The sequence below is a fragment of the Mus musculus genome, chromosome 9, assembly GCF_000001635.26.
Source record: "Mus musculus strain C57BL/6J chromosome 9, GRCm38.p6 C57BL/6J".
Lineage (NCBI taxonomy): Eukaryota > Metazoa > Chordata > Mammalia > Rodentia > Muridae > Mus > Mus musculus.
In genome coordinates this window covers 75,308,715-75,332,602 of record NC_000075.6, presented here as the reverse complement: position 1 = coordinate 75,332,602, position 23,888 = coordinate 75,308,715, and the positions used below count along the sequence as shown (strand labels likewise).

At 48.4% G+C, this 23,888-nt stretch overlaps 1 protein-coding gene and 1 long non-coding RNA gene across 4 annotated transcripts in view; one reads left to right on the top strand and one right to left on the bottom strand.

Annotated features, from left to right (window-relative positions):
• Gnb5 (guanine nucleotide binding protein (G protein), beta 5) overlaps positions 1–23,888 on the bottom strand; it is a 39,636-nt gene that overhangs the window by 13,321 nt on the left and 2,427 nt on the right. Inside the window, exons 1-4 of one of the 3 annotated variants that reach the window (NR_073186.1) lie at positions 18,220–18,535; positions 7,456–7,649; positions 5,334–5,470; positions 689–730 (exon numbers count right to left, since the gene is read on the bottom strand). Coding sequence is in view for 2 of the 3 variants with exons in the window: in NM_010313.2 (NP_034443.1) it covers positions 689–730; positions 5,334–5,470; positions 18,220–18,331; positions 21,083–21,208 (417 nt within the window). In the remaining variant the exon portion in view is untranslated. Of the gene's footprint in view, positions 1–688; positions 731–5,333; positions 5,471–7,455; positions 7,650–18,219; positions 18,536–21,082; positions 21,225–23,888 lie in introns of those variants that run through there. The other 2 variants (NM_010313.2, NM_138719.5) reach the window with 2 other exon arrangements.
• Positions 14,045–22,270, top strand: Gm19531. Its single transcript, XR_379632.4, has 2 exons — positions 14,045–18,539; positions 21,700–22,270. It is a non-coding gene; the product is annotated as a predicted gene, 19531 (long non-coding RNA).

Below are 23,888 nucleotides of genomic sequence, written 5' to 3'. Positions count from 1 at the left end.
TTTTGCTTCACTCTTTTTTATCATTTGCCAGAGGCCTGACTGTTGGTTACTCTGCCCTGGAAAATGGCCCTCACTTGACCAGGCAATGCTGCAGCTGCTAACCATGTCTAGTAACATGTTTAATAAAGTAGACTATGCACTAAGATCCCCTTTTCTACAGAGAGAAACAAGCCCATTGCTGGAGACTGCTACTGTCAACCACACTTCTCAGACAGCACTATCCTGTACAGATGGTGGACTCCGGCCTGCAACCAGAGTTTTGCTCTTTATCTTATGGAAACAGTCTAAACTTAGATCCACCTGAGATGTGCATGCCAAGAGAGTTCTTGCCTTGGACTCAGCCACAGACCATAGGTTTTGCCTGTCGGTCCCTCCTGCAGTTTCCTGCCTTACCTGCCATGTGCTCATTTCTACAGGGTTATGGGCTCCAGCCAGACATAGAGAGGGGACAAAAGACAGAATTTTGATTCTTTTCATCCTCACTCAGAAGATAAACAAAGAACACATCACATGTGGGGGGTTTAACAGGTTTATCTTGCTGTGCCCTATCTGGTCGGGGATCGTGGTCCTCTAGGGGTGGGGCAGGGAGTCCTGACAGAGTCGCTGTTTCCTTGGCTGTTCACAGAGCTCTAGAAGGGATTGGGCTGGGGACCTGAGGCCCAGGGTGTGCCTGGGAGGGGTACCTCACCTTGTTCGTAGTGAAGGAATCCCAGACAATCACCTTCCCATCCTGGAAAGAGAAAAAAACCCAACAGTTCAGGAGTTGGCAACTGTCAGCATGTTCTTACCAGTAATGGCCTAGAACTCCTTAGAGTAGCCTGTCCTGATGGGCAGTGATGGGAGGCAGCTGAAATCCAGAATGATCAAGACCCTCCCACCTGCCCGTGAATAAAGGCTCAGCTTTCCATTTTACTCTTTTTTTTTTGTTGTTTTTTTTTTTGTCTAGATCAAATGAAAGAAAGCAAGACTCAGAGACTATTTTTCCATTGGACAGGGTCTCAGGTAGCCTGGGTTGGCTTAAACCTCGATATGTAGCCAAGGATGACCTTGAACACTGGATCTGCCTGCCTTGTCTCCTGAGTGCTGGGGTTACAGGCATGCACCACTATGCCTGGCTCAGGCTCAACATTAATCCCTTGAGCCTCGTGGAAGCAAAGGTGGTGAACGCAGCCGCAGTCGGAAGATCGGGCTGGAAAATACCTCTTAGGGTAGAAGCTAGGTCTGCTGCTAAAGTGATAGAATCTTTCTCTACCACCTCTGGGTAATGCTAAGAATGACTGAGGTCAAAGAGCTCGGTTGGAGACTAAGACCCCAGACTCACATGGCTTTACATCTGATTTCTGCCTACATAGCCAAACATGGATGGGGTTAGCAAAGCCAGCCATTCGCAATACAGCGGGGCTCTGCGTCTGCACACGAGGGTCCTCTGCACCTGGAGCCCACACTCCCTACACATGGACACTGATTTAATGTGGTTGTTTCCTCTGCTTCACTGACTGTCATTTCCCATCGCCCACCCACTGTGCACTGAGAAGTCTCATTAAACTGTGATCTTCCATAAGCTGATGTACTTGCCAGGCGCCCACATACCAGGAGAGAATTTACCTTCACCCCCACACCCGATTCCCACTCACCAGGGTGAGTAATCTCTTTCGTTAAAGGGAAAAGGTTACTGGTAATCCAAAGATTGTTCCAGAATCTTCAGTGTTTCCAGTCTTGTGGTGATTTGAATGGCCCCCATAGACTCATGTATGTGAATGCTTGGTCCTTTAAGGAGTGACATTATTAGGAGGTGTGGTCTTGTTGGAGTAGGTGTGGCATTATTGGAGGAAGTATGTCACTTGGGGAGGGCTTGAGGTCTTAAAACTCTGGCAAGTGTGGGATACAGTCTTCTGCTGCTGCCTGTGGACCCAAAGATCAAACTCTCAGCTCCTTTTCTAGCACCATGTCTGCCTGCACACTACCATGCTTTCTGCCATTTCAGTATCAGACTAAATCTCTGAACTGTAAGCCAGCCTTCCTTTCTAAGAGTTGCTGTGGTCACAGTATCTCTTCTCGGCAGTAGAATCCTAACTGAGACAAGCCTCCATCCCACACTTCCGTGCACATCCCCCTACCATCCTGGAGCAGAGAGGGATGCACCGAGAGCGCTCGGAAATGCCCACACGGCCCTGCCGCAGAGCTCCTTCTCCAATAGGAGTGGCACACAAGAGCCGGGATGTAACTGAGCTGGTAGAGAGCCTAGCTTGTTTGAAGCTCTGGGTTCAGCACTTCACAAACTGGCTGTGGCGGTGCACATCTGTAATCCTAGCACTTGAGTGGTGGAGGCAGGAGGGCCATGAATTCAAGGTTATCCAAGGTAACAGAGAGTTTGAGGCTAGCCTGGGAAACAGGAGACCCTGTCTTTTTTTAAAAAAGAGGCATGGGAGTGACAGAAAATCCCTGACAGTGGGTGTGCTTGCAAAGACTGAAGAGTCAAAAAGCTAAATAGCAACCATGTTACAAAACTAAGACTGGACAGAAGTGCTCTAGAGAGGTAACTTGGGCATGGTGATGTAGGCCTGTAGTCTCAGTACCTAAGAGGCTGAAGCAGGAGGATTGCAAGTATGAGAACTGCTTAGCCTACAAAACAAGACCTGTTCAATGATAAACTAAACAATAAATAAAATTTAATTAGGATAATGATTGAAACAGGGGAGTCAGAACTCTGCTCTATTCTCAGGTATTATTAATATGCATGGGCGATACATGGATATTTATTTATTTGTTATAGATATAAAACAAAAAGCAAGCACAGCATGACGTGTTAGATCTGAAGGTCACACAGTACATTAATAACAGTAAATTAATAATTTCTGTCTGAATCAGAAAGACACTGTCTAGACCATGCACATTTTTTTAAAAAGATTTAAATTTTTTCCTTTTACTTACACGTGTGTGTGTGTGTGTGTGTGTGTGTGTGTGTGTGTGTGTGTGCAGGTGAGTCTAGTGTCCACAGAGGCCAAAGGAGGTGACTCAGTCCCCCGGAGCTGGAATTACAGGGAACTGTGAGCTACCTGAAGTGGCTGATGGGAACTGAAGCTGAGTCCTCTGCAAAGCAATACAAATCTCTCCATCCCAGAACATGTACACCTTCATACTTTTACAAAAGTTACAAAAGAAAAAAAAAAAAGGTTGGGCCCTCTTTTAAAAAAGCTGAACCAGGAGCCAGATGTGTGTGTGTGTGTGTGTGTGTGTGTGTGTGTGTAAGTGTGTGTGTGTAAAACATATATTGATATAAGAACCTGATCTACAGAATAACCAAAGGACTTCAGTTCATAGGCTTCTGCTTGAGACAAGGTCACATGTAGCCCAGGAGGTTCTTAAACTCCTGTAACCCAGGACGACCGGAACCCCTGATCCTCTTGCCTCTACTTTCAGGTGCCGCTATTGCAGGCGTGCGCTGCCTTGCCTGGGAGTAATTATTGAGAGATCAGCATCTCTGAGGCCGAACTTTCTAGGGAGTTTTCCCTCAGGGTCAGCACCTGAAGGCGGTGGTCCAGAGGCAGACAAGGCTGGCGATATGTTAAGAGTCACCCAGGTGGTACTGTTTTTGAAGGCACAAATGGGGTTATGGAGAGTAGCCAAGGCTTGACACTAGGAGACCCTGAAGGAGAGGCTACTGGGAACGCTCAGTCACAGTAGCAGTGGAAGGCCCAGCACTGAATGGGCTGTAAAGGGAAGTTAAGGCATGCCTCGATGTGGCAGGGTTATCTAGCCCCTGACTAGGGCCCAGAAGAGCCTGCTGGTGAAGGTGCACCCCAGTTGAAGTGGAGATGCTAATATTTTGGGGACAGCAGCTGTGTCATGGAGCTGGCTCGAGTCTAGGAGCAAACCAGCAAGCGGTGACCCTTCATGGCCTCTGCTCCAGTTCCTGCCCGGAGGTTCCTGCCTAGAGTTCTGCCTTGCATTCCCTTCATGATAGGCTGTGACTTGGAACATGTAAGCTGAAGTACCCCCGCCCCCATGTTGCTTTTAGTTGAGGGGTTTTATCACAGCAATAGAAACCTAACTCGGACAATATCTAACCCAAAAACACACCTAGGAATTATTAAGCAGAGAGAGTCAGTTTCCTTCCTCCTTTTATGAGAGATGCTCTATGTGCCCAACACAATATAACAGACAGGATAGAATGCCAGTTCCAAGGCTAGGCCACAAAAGAGCATTGGCTCTGCTTCTGTTTCTCTCTCTTGGGTCACCTGCTGTAAGGGAGGTCAGCTACCAAGTTGTGAGCAGAAACTATGGAGAGGTTCATGTGGCAAGAAACAGAGGCATCAGCCGATAGCCACTTGAGCAAGGAAACCCCAGTCACGCAGTCAGCCAACCATGGCCACACCTGCCTCTTTGGTGACCTCATAGTGGAGCAAAAACTGGTGCTCATGTATGATGTCTCTGTGCTAGGCTGCTTAATTTGGGGGTAATTTGTTTCAGTGCCAGGCATGAAACTCAGGGCTTTGTGCTTGCCACGCAAGTGCTGGACCTCAGAGCTAAATCTTTTACCTCAATTTTGGAGTAATGTGTTATGCAGCAATACACAATGACCATGTAAGATATAAAGATTAGCTGCATAGACTATGCCAGAAGTTGTATATTCTAAACAGAGTTAAATTCTTCTTATTAAACACAGTGAGACTTAATCTACTGGGCGTGGTGGTGCACACCTTCAATCCCAGCACCCAGACAGGAAGCAGGTGGATCTCAAGGAAAGTCTGATCTACATAGCAATTTCCAGGCCAGAGAGAACTACACCGTGAGACCTTAGTTAAAAAGAAACGACCACAACAAAACCAGACAAAAACTAAAAAGCAAAAATAAAAAAACCCAAACAAATACACTCTGATATTAAAAGAAAAAAAAAGCCATTCATGGAATTTCAATCATTACGCCCTGCTGGAGGTAGGGAAAGGCTTTTTAAAAATGGGTTCCTTCACAAATCCTTGTAAGATGCATAGAGAGACATGATCTTGTCATCAAAGGGGGTCAGACACAATCCACAGTGTCTCTTCCATCACTAATTCGAGATCAGTGACATTCTCCAGGGTGCAGAGCATCTGTGTGTCCAGTGCTGGGGTCAGCCCCAAGGCACAGTGCGTGTCAGACAAGGGCGCAAACACTGCCATATACTTCCACATTGCAGGAGAATGTCTTTGTTAATTCACATCCCAGGAGAGTAGGCAAAGTCATAAAGAGGAGACGGGGCCTGTGGACAGGACGGCTCTTTCTTCCTTCGCCGCCTGATTAGAAATACACTCAGGTGCACAGCAAGAGCAGTGTGGTAGCCACGAGTGCAGTACCTGTGAGGAGCTCACGATTCTCCGCTTGTCTTTGCACCAATCCATGCACAGGACTTTGTTCCCGTGGCCTTTGAGGGTCCTTCTGGTCTTCATGACAAACTGGCCCAGGGCCTCCACCCGCTCGGCCACCTGGTGTACTGCAAGGACAGGACCACAATTAGGCGCTGTGGCCAGGCGCTGAGGCCCACCCAGCAGGCCCAGAAAAGCCTTTGACTCCTGCAGAGGGCTTTTACCCTCTTCTTATTCTTAGGGCATGCAAAGCTTTCTTCTAAGGTTAGAAAGCACAGTCAGACCTGAGTCCCTCCCCCCACCCCCTAAAAACTCCCCACTCAGAGATGGGGAGAGCAGACAGTAGACTATAGCGCCTGTCTCCGTGTGACAGGTGGATACAGAGATCCATACAGACTCTTTGGCTAATATAAGTCCATACAAGTTGTTGAGAGCCAGGCTGGGCCAGGAGGATTTTATCTTTTATATCTTTTGGGAGAGGAGAGGAGAAGAGGGGAGAGGAGGGGAGAGGCATGGCTAATGCCGGTCAAGCACTGATGGTGAGGAAGTAGAATCTATCACGAAGCTGAAGGGAGATGGAGGTCTGCAGGGCTCAGGGACTCCCCTCCATGGTAGGCAGCTGAGGGGTACCACTCTCTTCGTGGTTAGAGGCTGAACCAGGATAGGCCTGGGCTCCTATGCCTTTCAGCAACCGGGGGTGGTGGTGGTTAGGAAACAGCTAGGGCAGTGGGGTGGGAAGAGTGTCTCTTTCATGGGTAATATGGTGGCGGGCTTCCCCTACCCTATAGCTGGAAGCTGGGGCCATGACAACTGTGCCCCCCATGGTCATCTTCCATGCCTCCTTTCCTGTGCTCTTAGCTCGACTCTGAGTCCAGAGAATGTCTTACAGAACCATAGACTTAGTGACCCACATCAGGGAATTAATGCTCGCTAATACAGGCCCTGCTGGACGCTAGCCCAACCACACCCGTTACAGAAAAGGTAACTTTGAGGTCACTCACAGCATCCTTTGGGGCCCTCCAGTCCCTGTCTGGTGCTCACTCACAATGAGCTTCTGCCCAGACACACTTGTCAGGAACCCCACAGGGAAACAACTGACTCGAGGCACATGCTCTACCGCCTGTCCCTCTTCTGCTGACTTCTGGTGGCTTTGACTATTAGGTGAAGGTGGCCCATCAGATGCCACCCCTCCTCCTATATCATGAAAAAGTACCGTCTGGGGATGGATTCTGAGACTATATAGGGTGCTGCTCCTCCAACTTTTCAGGAGCAGTTCTTGACAAACAGTTTCTCGCTTCACTCAGGCAGGTAGCTGAAGATGACCTTGAAGTTCTAGTGCTCCCGCCTCCACCTCCCCGGTGCTGGGATGACAGACATGTGTCCCCATGCCTGGCTTATGTGGTGTCATGTACACAGGCCTCCAGCTCCAACACCCTCATGGTACCACACACTAACAGCCCAGTCACTGCGCTGATGGTTGGTGACTAGTGCTTTTCCTAAGCCCACCACTCCTTCCACACCCGGTGACTGCTTCCCACAATGGTCTAATGATTCACTATTGGCAGCAGTATGGACTTCGTGGATTCTACTGTACCTGCCAGATCATAATCAGTTTCTATTATTTCTTTTTGCCCCATGCTGGGAGTGAGCCTACCAGGCAATCGTTCCAGCACGGAGCCACATCCTCAAACCTGGGTGTACCAGCAAAGCACTCAACTACTGAGCGGCATCCTGGGCTTTGCTGGGCCTTTACTCAAACACTCGAATTGTCTGCATGGTTCAGGAGAAGCCCCATCATGTGGGTTCTCAGGACTTCCTACCATACCTCATTATCTTTGGGAACTCCCAACTCCGGCTTCTTGCCCTATGCGAACCATTCTTTTCTCCAAGAAAGCTCGACCCCTGTTAGTGCTCCTTGAGAAGAAGAGCAAAGGTACGGAGTCCCTATAAAAGCACCAGCTGTGTCAGTGTGGTGGTGCACATCTGTAACCCCAGCACCCAGGAGGCCGAGGCAGGAGCATCTCTGTGAGTTTGAAGCCAGCCAGAGTTATATCCTGACTACCTGGCCCCAAAACAAAACAAACAAAGCGAAAATACTTAAAGGACAGACAACCTCAGCGGTAAAAGGTCTTGTACATTCTAAAGTGCTGTCAGAGCTCAGCGCTCTTGCTACAGGGCCTGGAAATGCTGAGTGATCACTCCATAGACAGCCCACCACTGTCCCCTCAGAGACACTCCTCACAAGGCACACTTGTCAGGGTTCAGCCTTGATGCAGGATCAGAGTTCCCAACTGGAAGCAGGGATATCTGGAAGACACATAATAAATATACAGAAACTCCTTTTTGGGTACAAGCTGACAGGAAAATTTTCCTTTCTCTCTTTCTTTCTTTTCTTTCTTTTTCTTTTTTCTTTTCTTTTTTTTCTGAGACAGGGTTTCTCTGTGTAGCCCTGGTTGTCCTGGAACTCACTGTAGACCAGGCTGGCCTTGAACTCAGAAATACGCCTGCCTCTGCCTCCCAAGTGCTGGGATTAAAGGCGTGCGCCAACATTGCCTGTCCCAACAGGCAATTTTTCAAGGCTTAAAGTTTCTCTCTCTTCTCTCTTCTCTCTTCTCTCTCTCTCTCTCTGTCTCTCTCAGCTTGAGGCTGCACACACTCTGCATTCTCCTGCGCACTCTGCTTTTCTTGAACTCCCACACTCATACACACCTCTGTGTGTTCCCCTTTCACTCTCACACATACTCATCTCACACATCTCACACGCACATCACATGCACTCTCCTTTCACTCACACGTACACACTCCATATGCACCTCACATGCTCTCCCCACTCACTCCTCACATGCTCTTCTCATGCTCTCTCCCCCCTCACTCGCCCTCCACATTCACCTCACTCGCTCTCTCATTCTCTCGTCTCATGCTCTCTAGCCTTTCTCTTGGTCCAGTCTTTTATTGATATCCCAAAAGCAGGTTAAAAAAAAAGACATTGCATAATCACTGTCAAATCAAATTCAAAAGAATAACCACGTCCTACAAAGAATCAAGAATTGCAATTGTTCTCCAAAGTTTCAAGCTTCCCTATTCCCAGGCCTGTAGCCAAAGTAATAATAACTGCAAACTTATCATTATTTAAACTTTAACTTTGACTTATTATACGTCAGAGCTCAGAGCTCCGCTACTTATATTTTCTTGTGAAGCTCTAATGATAAATGACACGGGCAAAGCTGCCAGGCAGTGGCCAGAAAGAATCAAGTTAACCCTTAACTCAGTAGTTCCACTAGCTTTCTGCTTCTGCACATTGCACACAATAACTCTCTGAAAAGTCCCAGTGTTTTGACTTAGTTTTACTAATATATGATTTTACATAGTCTATACTTGCTTATCCAGGAACCACTCTCAAATGTTGTACAAAACTTATTTCATAACTTCAATCGTTTATTTCTTTCTTGGGGTCCCAATGTTGGCTCTATTCATTTTCTAATAATTTCTTCAAACTTTCTTTGCAAGTCAAACACTAATCTGGAACTGCCATTGTGCAGTTATTACATTGTCTCCAAGATGAGAACCTACAGCATGCACCTGGGCCATTAGGACTGTGCTGTGCTGTGCCCCTTGGTGCTGTGCTGTGCCCCGTGCCTCAATTTTTAATTCTTTAAGAATCAGGGAACATCTAGTTTCACAGAATTCATCAGAGCAGAAGGAGAAAGAAATAAGAAAGTCAGATAAAATAGAAAAATTATGCACACCAAGGCCAACTGAAAAGCAGCCACGCACACATGAAATCTATACGGCTGTTGTACAGGGCTAAGGTTTAGAGAAATGGGAACAACTGTCACAAGCTACTGAGATGTCTCCATCCCAGCCTACTGCAGGCAGTCCCTGTCATTCATTGTATGCTGTCCCCAGCACATACTGACAGAAGTTAAAGAATGGACTCAGTTTTTTGAATTCTTGCAGGCCATTTACACAAGCCCCCACCACTAGGGAGCACGTCCTATTTAATTCTTTTAAAAGATTTATTAATTTTTATTTAATGTGTACAAGTGCCTGCCTATCTATCTATCTATCTATCTATCTATCTATCTATCTATGTATGTATGTATGTATGTATGTATGTATATGTATGTATGTATGTATGTGCACCAAGTGTAGACAGTGTCCTCAGAGGCCAGAAGAAGGGGTCATATCCCGTGGCACTGGAGTTACAGACCAGTGAGCTGCCATGTGGGTGGTGGGAACTGAGTCCTCTGGAAGAGCAGCCAGTGCTCTTGACCCCTGAGCCATTTCTGTAGTTCTCTGCTTTAATACTTTACACTGATACCCCATGCCCATATTATTGGAGTTTCTCTTGTTTCAGCATTAGGGGAAGCCTAGCTTTTCAACATCCCTAAAAAAGAAAGAAAAAAAGATAGATAGAAGGAAAGAAAGGAAGGAAGAAAAGAAAACCCAAGATGCCTCAGCAACTAAAAGAGGGCCTTCGTTACATAACTCTAATTTTAACACATCCCAACCATCAATTATCTTTTCTCTCCGTGTCTTCCCTTCCCACACGGATTTGCTCCCAACCCACTCCATCCTGCTTCTATCTGCCAAATCTTACAAGCATTGAATTAAAGAATTACAAAAAAATTAGATATCAGGAAATAAAAAATTTGGAAAAGAGCTAAATATGTATTTGTGGGGCTGGGGCAGGTAGGATTTCTCCTTTGCCTTCTGACAGACTGTTCCTCGGGAATAAGATATATTTAATTTTATAAGACGCGAGGAGCACACTGGTTTCTACAGTAGGAATGCTAACTGGTTAGGAAATGCGACTGGCTGGTAGCTTCAGGAAGATAGCGGTGTGTTCAGCTTGAGCCACCTGCAGGAGACTAAGAGCCCTGTCTTGGCTACAGAGCCATCTGTCTGCCAGCAAGTCATCTCTCCTCTTGATGGCTTGATCCATTTTCAGTCCTTCTTGCTAGCTACTGAAGCCTGGCACAGAGGAGACACTTGCTAAACCAGAGATGACGGCACACAGAGCTTCTCCAGCCGACAGGAGGCTGTACTGGGCTGTAAGGTGATATCTGCACGCAGAGAATGAGTCTATGGGCGTTCTCAGCTGAGGAAATCAAAGTCCAAAGGTGTGATGTAATTCTAGACAGCAGAGGAACTCATCGAAGAGAGCAGTGTTTGTACACCTAAAACGGTTGTTCTCCACGGGTAGTGGCCTGTTGGTGTACTGTCATCTGAGTGATACAGATCTATCTTTTTGTGTTTGTCCTTGACTGCAGTGTGGTCTAGGGATGACACCGGGGAGGGAACCCGGTCAGGGGACTCCGCTCTTTGGCAGAACACTCTGCAGAGACCACAGCATTTGCTGTGCCATGCTCCTGTGGTCCCTCTAAGTCTGATGTGACTGCAGCAGCCTAGACGCTGATCCGAAGGAGCCTGTTCCCTGACCTGCACCCACGGTGTCTCTACCTTCCTTCACTGCCTCTCTGCTCGGCTGGGACCCAGGCATCTTAAACTGCTGAATATTCTGGAACCAGCGTAGTCCGAAGGTGAAGCTCCAAGGAGGAGATGGGAGTGCTCAGCTGGGTGTTAAATACCACGGCAGATACTTTATTAGAAGAATAAGGTTGGTGGCTGGAGAGATGGCTCAGTGGTTAAGAACACTGACTACTCTTCCAAAGGTTCAATTCCCAGAAACCACACAGTAGCTCACAAACCATCTGTCATGGGATGTCTCTGCTCTTAGGAGGTGCACAGTCTGGAAGCATCAGACAGGGCAACGCACAGGTACCAAGTACACTGTAGTGTGACAGTAACCGAGCTGTTGCATGAGGTCAGGGAGCCACTGGGGCTATGGATTCCTGGCTGGCAGGCCATGAGAGCCTGAATTTAAAGGAGGCATAAGAACAGGGGTAAGGAAAAGACAGGTGGGAAACTCTCTCCCTTCTTTCCTCTCTCCCTTAGTCATGTGCCATCACATGTGCCAAGACTTTTGATGTATTTGGACACTATCCCCCATGTGTTGAATTGGCATGGGTGGAAAGCTTTATACAACAGTTTGAGGATATAGGGTCTTTTTTTTTTATTTGATTTATCTATGCATTTTATATGAGTGCCCTATTTGCATGTATGCCTGCATGACAGGAGAGGGCATCAGATCTCATTATTGATAGTTGTGAGCCACCATGAGGTTGTTGGGAATCGAACTCAGGACCTCTGAAAGAGCAGGTAGTGCTCTTAGCCACTGAGTCATCTCTCCAGTATCCCCTTCCTTTTTTGGGGCTGGGGGAGAGGGGAGGTTGAGATAAGGTTTCTCTGTGTATCCCTGGCTGTCCTGGAACTCACTCTCTAGACAAGTCTGGCCTCGAACTCAGAGATCTCCCTGCCTCTGCCTCCCAAATGCTGGGATTAAAGGCATGCGCTACCACTGCCCGGTGAGGACACAGTTTTAAAGATCTACTCCTCCAAGGAAGGGAACCAAAGCTCAGAAGACTGAGAATTTTATGTACACACACTTCAGCCCTTGAGAACAGATTTACATTCCTTTAAGACTAGGATCAACGTGGCCGTGAGTCTTTGGAAAATCAAGGAAAATGACATTCAGGCACTGGGGACACCCCAGCCTTAGATTCCCATATGGGAGGTAGCCAGATCGGTGAGTCTCAGGGTTAGTTAAGAGACTGTCTGGTCCGAGCCTGACCTCTGCCTGGCTATGGAAAGTTAGATCAGAGCACCACAGAATGCACACCCGAGCTCCTTCCAGGACCAGGTTCTATGCTGAGCTCCGGGTCAGTAGGCTGAACAGGACAGCCAGTCCTACGTGCATACAGCTTGAGATCTGTGAGTGCTGAGCGCACACACGGAACAGTGGTTTTCAGACTTCTATTTTAGCTGCAGACATATCCCTCCACTTTTTCTTAGAGGCAATATCTAACTAGACGTGATCTAGACAACACAAAAGTGAATCTAGGCTGTGAAATCTCCAGAGAGAATAACTGGGCTTTAAGGCTAACTCCAATAGCAAGGGGGGAGGCCAGCAAACCACAGTGGCTCTCTCACCTCTCAGGGAAGGACAAGGCCAATGCAAGGACAGCACATGGAAGCCGGCAGGTTCTTTTTGAGCCTCTGCTGCCTTCCTTGAAATGCAAGTATTAGAGCTATCTAGCTGACGTTGTGAGACTAATCTCTCAGTCTGGGAGACCAACCATCCATCCGGACAGAGCTGTCTTTCAGCTTTCAGGTGACACTGAATAACTGGCAGTGGGTGGGGGAGGTGGAGGTGAAGGCTTTAGCAGCTGAAGTTCAAGGTCATCCTCAGCTACAGAGCCTAGCCTAGCCCGAGACCGACCGCAATGGGATACATGAGATCCTGCCTCTCAGCTTTCTCCCAAAAATAGGTTCTCCTGTACATAGCAGGAGGAAACTATTGAGATAGATGTGAAATGTGTCTCAAATACATTTAATACAATCCCAAGAGTGTTTATAAAATTATAAACATCAAGCAAGCCATGAGATATATCAAAGCATGAAAAGAGGTGTCTAGAAGTGGGGGGCTGTTAAAGAAACTCCTCCTTCGCATTATCTAACTGCCCCACAGAGATCCCAGATACTCTGAGATTCCATTAGAAACACTGCCCCTAGTGAGCATGCTCCAATCAACAGATCAGGAGAAGGAAGGAGACAGGAAATGAAAGGCAGGCTGGCTTTCTGCTCCAGGCATTGAGAGTGAAGCAGTAGGCAGGAGGCCATCTGCCTGAGCACTGCCTTTCTCTCAGCCTGGGTACCAGGGCTGCAAAGGGCACATGCGCCTGAGGCCTGATTAGAGTATGGCTTTGCCTAGATTTCCCCCTAAGCTATGAGATCAGATTAGTACAGAGCTCCAACCATTAGAGTGTTTTCGGGTAAAACCTGTCACAAAAACACACTTAGAACAAACAGAAAAGTCATTGGCCCCAATTGATTAAATCCTCTGATTAATTCAAATGGAGTCTGGATTTGTACGCTGGAAATTTATACACATTTGTTTATTCAGTTTTGCTTCTTAACAAAATTAATAGCTGCCTCAAAGGAGCGAAGAGTCTGGATAAAGCTCCCCCAGCCCAGGATGCTGCAACCTGCCAGCTCTTTCCGCTGTCAGCCTACCTTCCAGAGCATTCCTGACTCTGAGACTCTAATGATGAGCTGGGTCCTCCTTCCTCCCATTGTCTTGACACCATCCTAAAACTCCGTCCTTCCTACGGCGCATGCGGAGATGGGTCTTAAAGAGAAACATCTCCACATCTCTGAGCCCTCTGGAGAGAACTGTACATCTTTACAGACATTCTGTGCTGACTAGACCATGGTGAGCACACTGGCTAACGCTTGGCCTTTATCCATTTTGCTCTTTTAATAAGAAAAATCTCTGCTCTCTAGAACACGGTGAAACATGGAGAAGGGTGACCTGTACTAGAAACGTCCCTTGCTCTCCTCCAGCCGCGCAGGCAAGGCCAGCCCGAGTGCTACCCTCTGTCCTCTCAGAATAAGGGAGGAAGAGTGTTGTTTGCACCTGGAGGTTGAGGCTGGAGATGGTGACTCTTCCTGATCTAAGGCCTGTTGACAGGTAAACCCATGGCTTCTGATGAAGCTCACATCCTTAGAAACTGAAGATGTCACCTTCTGTCGCAAAGAGGCCCTTGCGGATTGGAGGATGTTAAAGATATTGAGATGGGACCATGAGCTGGGTGAACCCAATGTAACCCTGAGGGTTTTATAGGAGTCAACAGAGTGAGTCAGAGAGGGTGACATCAGAAGCAGTGGTTGGAATACAGAGGGCGGTGAGCCAGGGTTCTCAACATGTGGGCTGTGACCTCTTATAGTGTGATAGTTTCTATATGCTTGGCTCAGGGAGTGGCACTGTTTGGAGTAGGTGTGGCCTTGTTGGAGTAGGTGTGTCACTGTGGGCTTGGACTTTAAGACCCTACTCCTAGCTGCCTGGAAGCCAGTATTCTGCTAGTGGCCTTCAGATAAAGATGTAGAACTCTCAGCTCCTCCTGCACCATGCCTGCCTGGCATGGATGCTGTGTTCCTGTCTTGATGATAATGAACTGAACCTCTAAACCTGCAAGCCACCCCCAATTAAATGTCCTTATAACAGCTGCCTTGGTCATGGTGTCTGTTCACAGCAGTAAAACCCTCATTAAGACAAGTAGCAAAATTACAGTTATGAAATAGCAGTGAAATAGTTTTGTGGTGGGGGTCACCACAACATGAGGAGCTGTGTTAAGGGGTGAAAGCATTAGGATGGTTGAGCACCACTGTTCTAGATACTGAGAACATAGACTGGAAGCTGAGGACCATAGCATCCTCAGACTGCGGGTGTAGGGGGTGTAGGGAATGGCTCACCCAGTCACGCAGTCAGAGGTTACACTTCTGACTGCCTGAACGAACAGTCCTCAGACCGTGGAAGTCTGTGTAGCATGGAGTGAAAAGGAAGCCAACACAAGCTGTAGCTGTGTGATTGTAACATGAAGGAAGGCTACCCTCCCTACAGTGGATTATCTGCCGATGGGGGTGGGAGGCTCTAGGGAGGAGAAGAAAGTCTGCAGGAGACTGGGGAGACAGGAACTCGTGGCTGTGCACCTGAGGTAGGCTGACTCCCTGTCATGTAAGCCACATGAGCTACTTCAGGCTTGTCATGCTGGCCAAGGATCTGACTGGGAAATGAAGTCTACAGAGTAAGACCCTGGTCTGAGTGTTAAAGTTCCGGGACTGAGGACAGGGTTTGGATCAGGAATTGATCGATCGATCGATCCCTTCCGGTTTCCTATCTCCAACTGTCGCACTGACTTACAAATATTTATGTCTATATCTGCTTGTTTTTAAACAGGGGCTGGCTTCAAACTCATTATGTCGTGGAGGATAACCTTGGCCTTCTGACGCCTTGACCTCCCAAGTGCTGGAGTCGTAAGAGGCCTGCATTACCACGCCTGGCTTATGTGGTGCAGAGAATGGAACCCAGACCTTTACATAGCTGTCTGTCTCGTTTTTCAAGTGGGCCCTAGGGTCCTTAGGCTTTGGCTAAAAACTTGTTGAGCCATCTCACTGGCCCACCTGCAAAGTTTTAAAAGAAATTGGAGTTAGTTTTTTATAGGGTCGATCAGCCTTCTGTGTTCTGTGAAAATGCACATACACAAATAAAAAAAAAGTAATTTAGAAAACTAAAAAAACCAAACACGTCGGTGGTTCAGGTCACTCGGGCTTCAGGAAATCTCAAGGCCTAGGGCTGAGGGGATGGCACATGAGTCAGGATCTGGGTGTTAACACAGCTGGCTTCAGTGGCTCGTGCTTGTCAGTCCAATCTAGGGAGGCAGAGACAAGGGGATCCCTCAAACTCATTGGCCAACCTGCCCTACCTACTTGGTTCAGGAAAAATGAGAGACCTATTTTAAAAAAAAACAAGGTGAACAGAATTCTGAAGAATGAAACCGCAGTGCAAAGCTGGGTAGGGGAGTGGTGCTCTAGTGAGGCAAAGCTGAGGCAGGGGAATATTTTTGCTGTACTGAGGGGAAGCTGAGGCCGTGTCTGGGGAGGCATAGAAGAAGATGGGGTTACAATGGGAGGCTGTTGGAGCTTGGTGGGACACAGTGAAGTCTTGGGTGTTGTGTGTGCGTGTATGTGTGAATGCCTCTGTGTGGATGTCTGTGTGTACATGTGTGTGCACATGTGTATATGTGTATGTGTGCCTGTGTGTGTGCATGTGTGTGCACATGTGTATATGTGTATGTGTGCCTCTGTGTATGTGCATGTGTATGTGTGTGTGTGCCTGTGTGTGTCTGTCTGTCTGTCTGTCTGTTTTCAGAGACAGGCTGAGGCGGAGAGATGGAGGAAAAATTTAAAGATGAAGTGGGTGAATCCTGAGGGGCGGGAAGAAGCTGACCTTACAGGAAGGAGCAGGTGTACAGGGGCCAGGGGTTGGATCTATGAACTCAGCCCTATAAACAGGTCTCTTACTCCCCCCTCCCCACTTCCCGTTCTCCCTCTTGCTCCAGCCCTGCTCCCTCTGGCCTCCGCTTGCTCCCAGCCCATAGGTTCTTTATTTGTTTCTCATTATGGATGGTTGTGAGCCACCATGTGGTTGCTGGAATTTGAACTCAGGACCTCTGGAAGGGCAGTCAGTGCTCTTAACCACTGAGCCATCTCACCAGCCCCCCAGGTCTCTTACTTTTTTCTTCCATTTTCTGCGGAGGAAGAAGTAAAAGGTGGGCAGGACAGAGACCTCTACAGATCGCCAAACATCTTACAATTGCCAGGGTAGAGAGCTGACTAAGGACACTGCAGGGGTGACTTAGCCACTGACCACAGAGACCTCTTGCTGCCCTCTCTTCAACAGCCCCTAGAGTTCAACAGGAGGAGGTAGGAGGGTGCATACACTCATGGCTGGGGAGGAGGGAGGAGGGACAGAGTCAGGATCCCTCTGCAAGACTTTTGGAAGCTGATCAAAATGTCTGCTGAAGTCAGGGATGGGACAGAATACAAGGCAGGACTTCCAGGTACAGGAGAGAGCCAGGGTTCCTAAGAGCCTGGGAAAGACTAAAGTCAGAGTGGGATTCTAGGAGATGGAGACGGGAGAAGGCAAGACAAGAGTCTCCCTGTGTGGGCTGCAGAACTGTGCTACAGTGGGGGGCTCATGTCACAAGGACCATCTATGTAGGACTTCAAAAAGACTGCTCAAGCCACAGGGCTGAGCTGTCAAATGGAGAAGTCCAAGGCTGGGATACCAAGCCTGAGGCAACGCCATCATCTATCTGTAGAATACAAGGCTCTGAGAAGGCAGACCCTGTGTCACGCCTCTGATAACTACTCCTTACTTCTCCTCAACTTTGGGGTGGCAATGTGCTCAGCCTGGGTCCCCCCTTTTCCAGACTTCCTGGCAGGGGCCACATGACCTATGAAGTACAAATAGAAATGTTGGGAAGAGAGGAATTCTGGGAATTTTTTTGCTGTCTCCCTAAGTAGGAAAAGAGCCCGGTGTTTACACTCTCCCTTCTTCCTGCTTCTTGGGGTCACTGGGTAAATAAATGACAACAATCTAGCTGCACCAGACCTTATCTTGTTACAAACAAAACAAAATAAAACAAAACCCCAACAATTTAACTACTTACACCTGAACACAATTCTAAGCCACACAGGCGCTTGCAGCCCCTTCCCAACTTAAGCCCCTTGGGGGAGACACAACCAGGGTTCTGTACTTCCAGCAAGTTTCGAAGAAATCAAACACTAAAGGTCTCACGCTGAACCCCAGTTCCCTTCTCCAAATGGAATTTAAAAGGCTGAGGCCTATTAGGAAGGCGGGGAGGAGGTGTGCCGTGGGTGGAGGAACTGCACATAAGTATGTAAGGGTTGGGAGCTGGCAGGGTGAGGGTGAGTCGGTAAGACCACTGCCCAAGCAGGGTCCCACTCCGAGCTCTGAGAAAGGGGTCGCTCCTCTGGCCGAGAGTCCCTGGAATGCCAGCCTGCTGGCAAGTTTATTTGCACCGCGTTAGTCCTTTTATGTCAGCCGCAGCATCCATCAAACGCTTCTAAAAGGGCCTACCGCAAACTGAGCCGGCGGACGCAGAAAGCATGTCTGCTTCCTTCTGCCACTCAGCTCCCTGCCCCCAAGGACAGTGGAGAGATGGGAATGTGAGCTTCTAAATCCACGCAAAGGAAGGACCTGAAAGGGGCAGAGAAGCGGTCCCTCCTCGCCGGCACCTGCAGCCTGCGCCTCTCCACCCGCCCTCTGGGAGGGGCTCGGCATCCTCCCACCCCGGACGCTGGAACCGGTCCTTCGCGGGTCCGCCAGCCCCTCGGAGAGTTTGGTTCACTCCAGCCGGGAGCTTCCCTTCCACCCCCTGCTCGCACTCACGCTCCACGTCATGCAGCTTTGCCCGCTCCTCCTCTAGCTTGCCCTTGAGGCTCTCGGCCTCGCTCTTCAGCGACGCCAGCGTCTCGTTCTCGTGCAGCCCATCGGTTGCCATCTTCGTCCGGATGCAGCCGGGAGAGAAACGCAAAGCGGGAGACTGTGAGTCGATGCGGGGGCCCGACGGGAGGGCGGGAGCAGCAGCAGCCTCCGTGACCCCAACGCCGCCCGGGGCCCGCCCCCTCGGCAGTGACGCGACCGCAGCGGTGACGGACTCTGCTGGCTCCGCCTACCGCGCCCTCCCTGAGAACCGGCGATGCTCGGAGGTGGGACAGTAGAGGGGAGGGGGGTTGTGAGGGGATGGGAGTGGGGGTGGGGTGGGGGTGAGTGAGGGTAGGATAAACTGAGACTCAGAGACCAAGCTGGCCCCAACTCTAGTCCCTGGCTCTAAGGGAGCCTAGTGAAGTCGAAGCCATACCGCCCAGCCCTTGGCATCCCTGGACTTGGTGGGCAGGAGGCCACACCACGTCCACACACACACACACACACACACACACACACACACACACACGTGCCTCACAACCCACTAATCGAAAAATTCTTTTAAAAATGAGTTCTGACTGCCGGGGTGGTGGGGTAAGACAGCAAAAGCAAGGGTCAGGGGCGTCCTCTCCTCTGGGATGAAGGTCTGCTTATGTTGTATTGAACTTGAGAAATGATAACTCCAGCGGCTCCTCTCCAGCAACAGTTCCCTGGGCTCCGTTCCTTGGTGAATCTCAGACACACACACCCCCTCCCCCAATCCCTCCTTCAAGCTACAGATGCAGAGTAGGGACAAAGGGCCATGATCACTAGGTGTCACACTTCCAGGAAGAGAGGAAGGCAGAATTTGGACCCAGGCAGTTCAGCGTCACAGATAGGTTTCCACTTAGGCCTCCTCCCTTCCTTCTGTGAACTTTAGGATGGGAAGGAGGATCAAGTTTGCAAATTCTGGACAGAACACTGCAGAAGCAGTCTCCAGTGCTGGCTTGCTCCTCTCTCTCTCTCTCTCTCTCTCTCTCTCTCTCTCTCTCTCTCTCTCTCTCTCTCTCTCTCTGGCTCTCTCTCTCTCTCTCTCTCTCTCTCTCTCTCTCTCTCTCTGTGTGTGTGTGTGTGTGTGTGTGTGTGTGTGTGTGTGTGTGTGTGTATGCACGCGCGCGCATCTGCTCTGGGCCTTATCAATCTGAGAAGCAATTTGTATTAATGTACACATAGCTGTCTTTTGGGTGAGATTCCGGGAGCTTCCATTTCCTTATCTGGAAAAGTCTATTTTCTAGCATCTGGATCCAAGGGCTTTTATGAGAATTACATGCTCTGGAGGATACTCTAGGCAATGTCTGCCAGGCAGGCAGCTTCTCCTTTCTCTTCAATAAAGAGTTATCCACCAACCATCTTTATTCCCTATGTCTCTGTTTGTCTATCTTTGTCTCTGTCTCTGCCTCTCTCTGTGTACAACCCCCCGCCCCCCATTTATCTATATTTGTCTCCCTCTTTATAGTCCTGGCTTCCCTGTAACACCCTTTGTAGAGCAGGCTGGCCCAGAAGTCATGTTGCTCAACCTGCCTCTGCTTCTTAAGTGCTGGGATTAAACATGCTCACTGCCATGCCCAGCATTTATCCATTGTTTTATCCTCAGAATTTAGCAGAACATTAGCTTATGGAAACAATAAGCTTATGCTCGATTATTACATGGATAAAACAGACTACATAAGTGTATGTGTGTGTGCTTATAAAGTGTACACACATAGAGAGCAAAGGGTTGTGGTAATGGCTCAGCAGTTAAAAACACTCGATGTTCTTCCAGAGGACTCAATTTTATTCCCAGCACCATGTGGTGGCTCACAATTCTTAGTAATGCAAGTTCCAGGGAATTCAATGCCCTGTTCTGGCCCTGTTGACACCAATTATGCCCATGGTTCACAGGCATATATGCAAGCAAATCTCTCATTTGTATATGTACATGTATATGTATGTATATATATATACACATATTTTTAATTAAAATTTTAAAAATTTATTTTATTTTATGTACATGGATGTTTTGTCTGCATCTATGTCTGTATACCATGTGCGCTCACACCTGTTGGGAGATCAGGAAAGGTTGCAATACCACAAGTTACCAGGCGGGGGCTCTAGTGAGCCATAGCTTTGCGTGCAGCCTGGTGGATCTTCTAAGGTAGGGACTGATTCCCAGGGCTGAATACATTTTTTGGTGATAATCTGAAGCCTGGGATAGAGAGCTTTGGCGAGGACAAGATTTGATATACTTTGAAAAAAGAAGTCAGGATTTCTGTTCAGATCCTGCCCTGCCCAGTGGGTGGGCTCAGGAGCTCTGGAGTTTAGTTTTGCTCTCTGCTTAGGCTGGGCAAGACCAGCCAGGCCACCCTACCAGCTAAGACAGGGAGCTTGAACAGGTCCCCTGGGAATGTTTGTCTACCAGAATTTCTTCTAGCTTGATGGCTCATTAGGTAGACTGGGAGGAGACAGATGCAAAAATCATTAGCCCCAGGAATAACGGCTTCTTAGGAGTGTTTTGGACGCCTTGCCATGACTTCACATGGCCCTTAGAGAGCCCCGAAGTACGAATCTGTTAGCATTTCTATCTCACCAGTGGGAAAATAGGCCTCTGGAAATTGGTGACAACTGGTGCCCCTACTGCCCAGGATAGCATGTAGTCCAGGATGCCAGGCAGACATCAGAGTCTTCCTAGAGCTTGGGAACTCATCCTACAAACCTACTCTATGTAACTTGTCGGCCACAGGCGTGCATTAGACATCACATTAAGGCAAGGAACTTAAAAGAACAAAACAAGATGAAAAGCAGAACTCACGATCTCTGCACACGTGGAGCAGTAGTTGAGTTGTTGAGATTTCTTGAAAACGGGTCTTAGGGCCCTTTGTTTGAAGCATTTGTCACATGAGCCGAACACATTAACCAGGAAGGTCTGATCGCACATCTTGGCTGAGATGAGGCTAAAGGACAGAAAAGAATGAACAGGGCGTGGAGAAAGACAGTGAGTGCTTCTGGAGACCGGAGCCTCCTTCTCTTCCTGCCTCCACACGTGGGCAGAGCTCACAGTGAGTGCTGACTTCTGTGCACGCAGTTCATTGCATCCACAAGGAAGCCTTAGACAGCTGGTACACATGGTTCACTGGCTGGGCAGCTTTGCCTACACCCTTACAAATCATGCTTTCAACGGATCCTTGGAGAGCCATAAAAAACATTACAATGCAGTTAATTTCTTAACATTACCTTTTATTTTTTCATTTATATACATTGTTATTGATGTGTATGTGCACACACTTTCATGAGCCACAGCATAAAGGATGGAGGTCAGAGAATGAGTTGGGGGAGCCAGGGAATAGATTTCAGGTTGTCAGGGGTCTTGATGGCAGGGGTCTTTGCCCACTAAACAATCTTGCCAGCCCTTTCTTATTTTTGATACAGGTTTCAGATAGCCCAGCCCAGGCCTCAAATTTGTGAAGCACCGGAGAGTATCCTGGAACATCTCGATCCTCCTTCCTCCAACTTCGGAGTGCTGAGGTTAAAGGCATGCACCACCATGCCTGGCTTATGCAGTGCTAAGAATGGAACGCAGGACTTTGTGCATGCTAGGCAAGCACTCTACCTACCCAGCTCCCTCCAGCCTGGAGAGCCATTATAAAACTTTCACAAATGTTCCTCCCTTTGGTGTAAAATTTTAGATTAAAGACAAGAGTTAGAAAAATGGGCCTGAGTCCAGCCAGAGGGGAAAGGCCATTTGTGTGGCATTGGCTTCCTACAAAGTACACATTTGTATCTGTTAAACCCACCAGCCGAACACCCAGGGCCCCAGCCTGTAGTTGTGTGCGCAGAATGGTTTAGGCCTGGGAGGATAGCAGTGTTGGGAAACAGCTTCACTGGGGGCTATAGACCTGGCTCCTGGTCGCCCAGGTCTTGGCCCGTTGGTGAGGTCAGTAGACGTGACTCCCCTGAAGCTTTGTTTGCTAATCTATCAAATAAATATCTTTAAACCGTGTAGGGTTGTCATGGGACTTATAAGAGACTGTGCATTAAGGGTACTCAAAGGTTGGAAATATAGCGAACCATTTAAAATCACGCTGCCCCGTGAATGGCAGCAATGGCTGGAGCAACAGCAGCCTTGGGAAGGAAGAGGACACAGCCAGAAGGGCTTATGGTCAGATAGACATGAAGGCTTGCTAAGACACTGCCATGGATGGCCTTGGACCGAGCATAGGGAAGAGGAGGAAGTGAGACTTGAAGGGATGATGACTGGGATATGGCCTAGGTTGTTTTCAGGATGGGATGTGGTAGCTTGGAGCTGGAGGACTGGGAGGTTAATAGGGAGCAGCCAGCTCTGTCCTGCTTATTTCATAGCTGCTCCAGAGAGCCCCACCTTTAGATTCAAGGAAATCACCCCTGAGCTGGACTGAGCAGGTCAGCAAAGGAGAATTTGAGAGAGGTGTGTTTGGGTGGAGGTGATGTTGGGAATACTTGGGGTGGGGGAGAGTGTCATGCAGACATCACCACAGGGCCAGAGAAGGAACTAGAAGCTGTGCAGTTGGGCAAAGGGTTGACTTGCATAATATCTGAAGATGAGGTGACAAGGAAGTAGAAGGGGACCCTTAGGGACACAAGGGATTGTATCCTGACTGACACAGAGGGCATGGCTGGAACCTCTTCACAGGGAGGCAGATAGTCATGTGAAAGCTGAGAGAACAGAGGAATTAAACAGTGGTTTCAGTCAGAGAGAAACCGAGTGTGGATTGCAGCATGCCTCACAGAGATATCATGTCGATTGCTAGGCTTGCATGAAGAGCGAGTTACAGCACAAAAGGTAACACTTGTTACCTCAGAGCTGGGGAGCCAGAGACAGGCAGATCTCTGGGACTCATTGGCTGGGCAGTGTAGTTGAAGACCAAAGAGAGGGAGATCCTATTTCAAAACAGGTAGATGGTATCTGAGGAAGGATGCATGAAGATGTCCACATATATGCATACACACATGTATTCATCAACACACATATGTACCCATAAACACACATACCTATGAATGCACGCATATGTACCTATGAACAAACACACATACACAGGCATCCATGAATACACACACACACACACACACACACAGAGACACACACACACACAGACACGAACTCATGAACACACACACATGTGCCCATGAACACATACATACACAGACCCCCATGAAAACACACACTCATTTACCTATGAACACACACATGTACCCATTAACACACACTCACATACTCATGAACACAAATGTTTCCATGAACACACATACACATGGGGATTCACACACACATGTTCCCATGAACACACAAGCACATACTCATGTTCACACACACGTGTTTCTATGAGCACACAAGCATATACTCATGAACACACACACAGAGGACATGGAAGAATGTGCTCAGCAGAGCTTGGAGAATGTCTCCTACTCGCCAGCCCTGCTGTGGCTGCTGCTAGTCCCAAGGTCAAGCTGAGACATCAGGTAATAGCATTAGGGAAGAACATCCCTCAAGTGCATCATGCTCGGATTTGTTCTCCCAGAAGTAGGTCAGGGAGAGCACTGCAGGGAGATGAACCAGAGGGAGAGATTAAGAGGAAGAGACT